This window comes from Melopsittacus undulatus, chromosome 3, assembly GCF_012275295.1.
Source record: "Melopsittacus undulatus isolate bMelUnd1 chromosome 3, bMelUnd1.mat.Z, whole genome shotgun sequence".
NCBI classification, from domain to species: Eukaryota; Metazoa; Chordata; class Aves; order Psittaciformes; family Psittaculidae; genus Melopsittacus; species Melopsittacus undulatus.
In genome coordinates this window covers 811,016-819,300 of record NC_047529.1, presented here as the reverse complement: position 1 = coordinate 819,300, position 8,285 = coordinate 811,016, and the positions used below count along the sequence as shown (strand labels likewise).

The window sequence follows — 8,285 nt, the reverse complement described above, 5'->3', positions numbered from 1 at the left end:
CCCTGTGAAGGGTTGTACTGCCCAGGCTGCAGGGTAGACAGGGGCCCTGTGTGCTTCATCCCGGCTTTAAGGGTGTTGCCATCAGTCACATTTGCTAAAGCTGCTCTGCCACAAACTGAAATGCATCTGCAAAGGGATAAACCTGGCAGGGACCAGCCAGCAGGCTTCTGTTTCAGGTGACTCCTCCATCCTCACATCCTTTAAAGCCTTGTCAGTGACAGTCTGGTGGCCCTGGTACAAGTACTGTCGCCTGCTTAAAATCCCCTCCTTTGCTTTGTACTCGGATGCAAAGACCGGCTCTGGCTGGAGACTTTGCAGCAGCAGAGGCAAGACTGAGTTTTGCTACCCCGAGGTTGAAGGCAAAATGATTTCCTGGGGTGGGATGTCAAATGTGGCATCATCCCCCCCCCATCCCCATCCCCATCCCTCCCACAGCGACACACTCTCTGCTAAAAGCCAGGCCTGTATTCTCCTGCCAGGACATTTCCTCCCTGCCCCGCTGTAGGACCTTCCCCTTCTCCAGACAATGAAGGGACCGAAGCCAATGGCAGCGGCTGGTGGAGCCAGGGAATGCAAAGCCCAGTGGAGCCCATCCTGAATGCGCCCCAGCCGGCTGGACAGGAGCGGGGTAACACAGCCCAGAGCCTGCCCACCTCCCTGCTGGCACTCAGAGCTGGCCCCACTGCACCAGCACTCACCCAGTGAGGCCACAACCCCCCCAGTGCAGGAGAACCCCAAATGTGAGCAGCAATGAGGCATGAAGAGCAGGGCTGCAATGAGACCACAGCAACCCAGGCTCAGCACAGGGCAATCCCACCCAGCCAAGTGCCCCTGAGACCCCTGCAGATGCTGTTGGAGGCCGGGAGGCAGAGGGTGAAGTGATGGTGCTCAGCCGGCCTCTGAGGGAAGGCAGGGAGCAGAATGTGCCCACGGGAGTCACTTTTATTATGGCTTGATATAAAAATAGATCACGCACCATCGTGGCACATTTGTCCATGTCCACCCCGGGGCAGGGGCACTGGGGGCTCCAATGGAGAGGGCTCCATCACACAGCTGGGGAAGCCAGAAACCATTCCTTGGAGGAAGCATGTTCCCTTGGCCTGTGACGGAGCCGGGATGCTCCCGGCAATGTCTTGGCATGGAGGCGTTTGCTGCCCTGCATCCAAGTCTTCAGAGACACGGGAAGGAGAAAGAAAAACTGAAAGCAAGGGAGGGGAAACAATACAAATAAGGAAGCTTGAGTCTCCTCTGTCACCCCTTTCTGAGGTAAAGTGTCCAGCCAGCATGAGCAAACATCCCAACTGTGCTTCCCTGCACTGGGAATTGCCGTGGGAGGATGTCACCCCTCAGCACACGGGCTATGTCCTCATCCCCACAGGCACCTTCTGGAGGTGGTGGCACTTTGGGCACAGTTCGATGGCACTTTGGGCACAGTTCGATGGCACTTTGGGCACAGTTCGATGGCACTTTGGGCACAGTTCAATGGCACTTTGGGCACAGTTCAATGGCACTTTGGGCACAGTTCAATGGCACTCCAGGCTTCTGTTGCAGTTTGCAGGTGCTTATTCCAAGAGTCACTGTCTCCAGCCTGCTGCTCGGTGGCTCTAGGAAGAAGAGGCCGGGATAGAGAGTCCATGGATGGTATTTAGAGAGTCTGGAGATTTCCCCACGGGGCTGGCAGGTTTTCTGTCCACCACTGCAAGAGAAAGGAAAGGGAAGGATGCAACAGCAAGGCAGTGGATTGCTGGACTCCAAGCATGTCACTGCAGTCACATCTACACACACATGGGCCCTTCTCCAACAGCCCCTAAGAGCAGCTCTGCTCCATGGGCCCCCCAGCCGTTCTCCCCAGCAAGACACCCTATATTGGACCCCTCCAGGGGAACTGGAGAGGAAAGGGGCCTATGCAGATCCCAAATGATGATGGTAAGGACAGACATCCTCACCATTGCCATGGGGCCAGCTCTGCCTGGGGAGGTGACCCAGGCCCACCCCAGCCACACACAGAACACATCCCATTTCTTCAAGCCTGTGGTTGTGGTGGCCTGGGAGGGACTGTGCCACCAGCACCGGCAAGGGGAAGGGATCTGGACACTGTGCCAGCCGTGGTCACCCTCCTGCTGAGCTTCTCCCCATCCCTGGCTCATCCCAGGCACAACCTGGCCACAGAAAGCATCATGGTGCAGGGTCAGAGGCTGGCCCAGGCCCAGAGGATCCCCACACACTGGCTTTAGAAGATGGGACATGGAAGGTCCTGAGGCTGCTGCAGGCATCGGGATGAGCAGGGAGGGTTTTCTGAGGAAATAATGGCTGTTAAGGCAGAAAAGTTCTGAAGTGGAGGATGAAACTGCTGGGTTTGTCTTTATTTTCACTTGCTTTCTTTCCTTCTCTCCTCCTGTCCCTTTTCCCCTTCTCTCCTCTCCCTTTTCCCCTTCTCTCCTCTCTTTTTTTCCCTTCTCTCCTTTTTCTTCCCTTCTTTCCTTTTCTTCCTTCCTTTCTCTCTTTCCTTCCCTTCCCTTTTCCTCGCCTTCTTTTTCTTCTCCTCTTTTTCCTTCCCCTCCCTTCGTTTTCCTTATCTCCTTTTTCTCCTTTCTCTCCTTCCTGCCTTCCCTCCTCCTCTCCTTTTCCCTCCCTCCTTCTTCTCCCCTTCTCTCCTTTTGTCCCCCTTTCCCTCCCTCCTTCCCTCTCTTCCCCTCTCTCTGTCCCTTCCCCTCCTGCTGCCTCTCTCCCTGCAAGATGCCGACGCGGAGCAGCACCGAGCCGGAGCCGGGCGGCTCCTCGGGAGCGGAGCTGGGCCCCGGGGCTGCCCTGTCCTTCCTCCAGCCCCTCCTCGGGCAGGGGGGAACGGTTCGTTCCATAATCGGTATTTGGGTTGTGGCAGGTAAGGAGCAGAACCAGAAAAGCGAATCCGAAAGGAACGGAAAAGAAAATCAGCTTTTAAAGAGGGGGAAAAAAATCACAAAATTAAAAAAAATAACTAAAAAAAATAGGACAAAAAATAATTTAAATAATAATCATATTTTTTTAAAAAAAAGCCCAAAAAGCAAACCCAAAAACCACAAAGATTTGAAGGAAGTCCATGGGCCTTTCGGCAGAGACAGCTTGAAGTCAGAAAACCCTGGCTCCAAGTCACTTAAAATACCGCGGAAAGCACATTAAATCCCCGCAGTCATCTCTCCTCTGTTTTCTTTCTCCTTTCCTTTCTTACTCCTTTCTTTCTCCTTTCCTTTCTTACTCCTTTCTTTTTCCTTTCATTTCTCACACTCTGTTTCTCTGTTGTATTTTCTTTCCCAAATAATTGGTTTACAATTATCCGTTTTCACCCATTGGCACTCGCAATAGCTCAGCCCCAACACAGCTGATGTTCTAACCCGCAGCAGGTTGCCTGCTTTAGAAAAGGCAAAGGGACGTGTGTGTGTATATATATATATATAAAAATAGATATACACCCATATATATGCATATAAAATGAAGCCATCAAATAATATAAAATAAACAAAAATGTAAAACCCCAGAAAACAAACAATAAAGAAATGAACTAAATGAGTGGGAAATGAATTGCAAATGTGGACAAGAATAGCAAATCTAATACCGCGGAAAAGGAGAAGGACATCGCCGAGGGGTTTATACCCACAACAGCTGAGATGGGAGCTTTAAATCGAAAGCGCTTACCGAGGAAACGAACTGAGACGAAACAATTAACGGGAGGTAAAACGAACGCCCCAGTTAACGCCTCGAGTATACGAACGCTCGATTCAAACCCCCCCGTGCCTGGCGTAGGGAGTTTAAATACTCCCCAAAGCGGAGGATTTATAACATTAACAGCGCCCAGCCCGGGTGGGACTGGGGAAAGGGCCCCGACGTGAGGGGGGCCACAGATTCCGCCGAGAGGGCGATCCCTGCCCGGGATGGAGAGGATGAGGGAAAGCGGAGGATTCTCCCCAGATCCTCCCAATTCCCTATATAGGCGCAAATAACGAGGGAAAAGGAGGTTCCATGTTATGAGCCAGACGGGGATCACCGTCGTGGGTACCGGCGGCTCACGGCTCTCAGGGGAAGCCGAGGGACACCGGGTTTGCTCGCCGCCGCCGGCCCAGCTGAGCACCCCGATAACACCGGGGAGTGGGGAGCAATACCACCGACACCGGGAATATCCATCGGGATCCCCCCTCCTGGAGACCAGAACCCAATCCAACCCCCTTCCCCCGTTTCTATCCCTCTTGCTGAGGCCGCAGGGAGCCCGCAGCCCCTGTGCTGTGTGCCCCGTCTCACCTTCCCTCCCGTGCTGCTTGAACGCCATCGCCGTGGCCAGGTCGGGGCCGTGGGCAGCCACGCCGGGGCCGTGGTGAGCCAAGGGGCTGCCCTGCGGCTGCCAGGGGTGCCCCGGGGGGATGTAGCCGCCGGGTGGGCCGCCGTAGACGCCGTGTTGGTTGGACGGGGGGTAAGCGCAGGCTGGGAGGAAGCTGCCCACCGACGACAGCCCCGGGGCCGGCTGCGGACAGGCAGAGAAACGCGTCGGGGATGCAGCACGAAACGCTGTCGGGGTTACCCCCATGGGGAGGTGGAGGGTGGAGGAGGAAAGGGAGCGATGGGAGATGCCCGTTCCCGTTCGCTGTGTGTGTCTCCAGCAGTTACCTGCGGGTATTTGATATCTCCCTCCATGGCAGCCTTGTCGATGCCGTTGACTGCCTGGCCCGGGGGAAACGCCGTCCTGTTCACGCTGGGCCAGTCTTCCATTTTGGGGGGATAGGCAGACCCTTCTGTGCCAGCCAGAGCCCCTGCGAAGAAGAGCGCGGACGTCCCGTCAACGTTACCCCCACTTCGGCCCCGGACCTGGCCCCCGGAGCAGGGAGTTTGGGGTGAAACATGGGGAAAACAGCGGTTTACAAGTGTCCGTTCGTATAAACCCGATAGGGACGGAGAGCACAGATACACCTCGCATCCCAGTCCCTGCCGGCAGCATAAGGATACAGCCAGCTCCACGTTAGAAGGCCAGGGAAAGGCTGGAATTCGGTGAATTAAATGCACCCTGTTTGGGGGAACTTGATGTGTTGTGTCACCCCCAGAACACGGTCCCTCTGCTCACCACCCCCCCTTCCCCGGCTTCCATGTTCCCGATAATTTTAGAGGCCCAATTTCTCTTTGACGAAGGAGATTTATAGAAGTGACATCGGAATTTTAAAGATAAATGATTATGCACGGAGGGAAACGCATGCGGTTGATTTACTCGGGCTTTTGGAAGGATAAAAGGCCTCGCATTTCTCCCCCTTCCCATCCTCCACGTCCCGTCCCGTCTGTCACCCTCGGAGCCGGCTGGGCAGGCGGGCCGAGGCTCGGGCCACGGGGATGGGAGCTGCAGGGGCGCCGGGCCCAATCCCGGTTTGGCTTTTAGGAAAACCAGAGCGAATTCTCGGGGGAGATCCCGGAGAACGAGCCCGTTTTCCAAGCGTCTCGCCGCCTTCTTCCCCCCTCCTCTTTTTCCTCTCCCGGGTTGGTTTTCTCCCCCTTTTTACCCTCCTTCCATGTTTTATTTTCCCCTTCGCAAAGGGAAATTCAGGCTCCGCATTTGCGGTCGGTAATTTATCATCCCTGAGAAAATATTTTCCACATTTTTCATAAAAAGTTCAAGATGTCTGAGCTTCGCCGCATCTCCCCCATCCTCCCCTTTCTCTTTCCCTGCCCTCCCTCCCCGTCCTTCCCGAGCGGGATGCGCCCAACCAAAGAATCAAACCTAGAATTCAAGCAAACAAAGCGGGGGTGTTGAGGGGGTGATGCTCGGTACCCACCAGTCTGCTCCACGAAGGTGCGGATGCCCAGGATGTTGGTGACGGAGTGCGCCGAGGGCCAGGAGCGGGGCAGCCCGACGTGGGGAGCGCCGGGGTGAGCCCCCACCTTGGCGGCCGTCGAGGCCATGGGGCCGGGGTATGGGTACTGGTAGATGGGGCTGTAAGGCAGGGCGGGCTGGGGGGGCGGCTGTTTGCTGCCCTCGAAGGGGCCGGGCTGCGAGAGGCTGCCGATTTTGTTGCGCAGGATCCTGCTGATGGAGCTGACCGAGGGCACGTTGTACTTGTCGCAGACGCCGTCCGCCAGCAGCCGGTCCCGGATCTCCCAGGCGAAGATACCGGGGTCTCCTTGCTTGTAGTCGCGGATGTGCTTGACCACGGCCGGGGTGGTGACCCTCGGTTTGCTGCCGCCGATGGCCCCGGGCAGGATGGAGCCCGTCTCGTTGTAACGGGCCAGGATCTTGCTGACGCAGCCGTGCGAGACGCGGAGCTGGCGGCTGATGTCGCAGGGCCGGATGCCGAGCTGCGCCAGCTCCACGATCCGCAGCCGCACCGCGTTCGGCAGCGGCCGCCCGTTGACGAAGACACCGCCCAACTGGTTCACCTCCCCGTAGGTGTGCTCTGCATGGGCCGGACACTGCGTTACCGACCACCGCGGTACCGACAACCGAGGTACCGAGCACCGAGGTACCGACAACTGAGGTACCGACAACCGAGGTACCGAGCACCACGGTACCGACTGACGGCTCTCGTGGAGCCCGAGGCGGTGGGGACGCGAGGGGATGGGGACGGGGACACTGCGGCAGTTGCGGCCTGCCCAGCAGGTCTAGGAAAAGAAAAGAGGGGCAAAGAAAAAAGGGGAAAGGGGAAAAGGAAAGGAAAAGGAAATGAAAAAGGGAAGGAGAAATGACAGGAAAAAAGGAAAAAAAAAAGGAAAAAAGGAAAAGAAAAACGAAAGAAAAAAAAGGAAAAAGGGAAGGAAAAAGAAGAGGGGAAAAGAAGAGGAAAATTTAAAAGAAAATTGAAATGAAAATTTAGAAGAAAATGGAAACGAAAGGAAAATGAGAACAAGAGAGAAAAGGAGAAAGAAAAAGAAATACAAGCAGGAAAAAAGGAAGGGAGAAATGAACAGCAGGGAGAGAAATAAAGAGAGCTAAAAGAAAGAGAACAAAAAAGAAATTAAAGGGGTGAGGAGAAAGAAAAGAAGAGGAAAAGAGGCCGCAGGGGAGAATGAGAAGAGACGGGGAAAAAGAAGGAACAGAGAAAAAAATGAGGAATAAAAAAAGATTTTAAAATGGAGGAAAAGAGACAGAAAAAAGGATGGCGAAAGAGAAGAAAAAAAGAGGGGAAAAGACAAGAAAAAGAGAACTTAAAAAGACAGCGGTGGAAAGGCCGAAAAAAGGAGAAACAACGAGAACCGGAGAACGAACCGAAAGAGAAGAGCGGAGCGAAAGCGGAGGAAGGGAGCGCGGAGGAACGGGGAGCCGAGCGCCCTCCCAGCCGGGCACGTCGTGCCGGACCCCCGCCCGCCTCACGACGGCCCGGAGCTCCGTACCGAGACCGGGTCCCGTCCGTGCCCCGTCAGCGGCCGGGCCCGGGGCTCCCCTCAGCCCCAACCCCGTCCCGGAGCCCATCCCGGAGCCCGTCCCGGAGCCCTTACCCATCGCCCGGCGCCGGGGCAGCGCCGCTCCGGCCGGGGAGGGGGCACCGCCTGCCCGCAGCGCCGCAGCCCCGGCCCCGGCATAGACGGGCCCCTGGAGCGGCCGGCGGGGGTGTCCTGGCGGCTCCGGGCCGGTTCCCCCCGCCGCTACTTGGGATCAATTTGACGTGGGAAGCACGTCAATCCCGTCCGTCACGGCGGCGGGACGCCCATTGGCTCCCGCACCGCCCCTAAATGGCCGCTGCCGCCGCTCCTCAGCGCTAAGGGGGGGAACGGGACGGGCTGGGATGGGAGAGGCCGGCACCTTCCCCCCCCTCCCGAGGAGCTGCCCCCCCCCCCTTCCCCCTCCCCCATGCCCCTCTCCAAGCCCTCTTTATGGCTGCGGGGAGGCAGAGAGGGGTCGATACCCCCCCACACTCCCAGTTCCCCCCCCCCGGCCTTCCTTCCCACCGGGGACGGGCACCTGCCCCGCCTCCAGCCCCGACGGCCGGGACATGGCCGGGGTCTGGAGAGGATGGTTGGAGGCTGGGGGGGGGTGTTTCTGGCGGGGGAGCTGCCGGTGCGGGGTCTGAGCATCTCCTTCCCCCGGCTCCCCCCGCAGAGCCGCTGCATCGAAATCCGCCTTTTTCTTACCCGAGTAAGGATGCAGCGTAAAACGGGGATGGGCGAATGTCTGGCTTTGGGGGGGGGGGGGGTCTGTGGTTTCCCTCTACCAAGAAAGGTCGATGGGAAGGAAGATCGCGAGTGTTTCCCCGCAAACGACTGAAAGGTTGGGGGGAGAGAGTGGAAAACAGCCCCGCAGCCATCCTCGGGAGTTGCGTTTGCAGCCGCATCGAAAGCCG

General features: G+C 57.1%; 1 protein-coding gene across 1 annotated transcript; it reads right to left on the bottom strand.

Moving 5' to 3' along the window:
• Positions 1 to 936: 936 nt before the first annotated feature.
• PAX1 (paired box 1) lies at positions 937 to 7,547 on the bottom strand. The gene is made up of 5 exons (XM_034060720.1): positions 7,444 to 7,547; positions 5,787 to 6,404; positions 4,636 to 4,778; positions 4,273 to 4,492; positions 937 to 1,696 (listed from the first exon to the last, which is right to left on the bottom strand). Exons 1-5 carry the CDS (start codon positions 7,445 to 7,447, stop codon positions 1,605 to 1,607), a joined length of 1,077 nt encoding a protein of 358 aa, XP_033916611.1. The 5' UTR covers positions 7,448 to 7,547; the 3' UTR covers positions 937 to 1,604.
• Positions 7,548 to 8,285: the final 738 nt, after the last annotated feature.

Coding starts and splice junctions, on each gene's coding strand:
- PAX1 (XM_034060720.1), bottom strand. Junction 4,779..5,786: donor CACCTTCGTGGAGCAGACTG/GTGGGTACCGAG, acceptor TCTTCTTCGCAG/GGGCTCTGGCTGGCACAGAA. Junction 4,493..4,635: donor GAGATATCAAATACCCGCAG/GTAACTGCTGGA, acceptor GCCTGTCCGCAG/CCGGCCCCGGGGCTGTCGTC.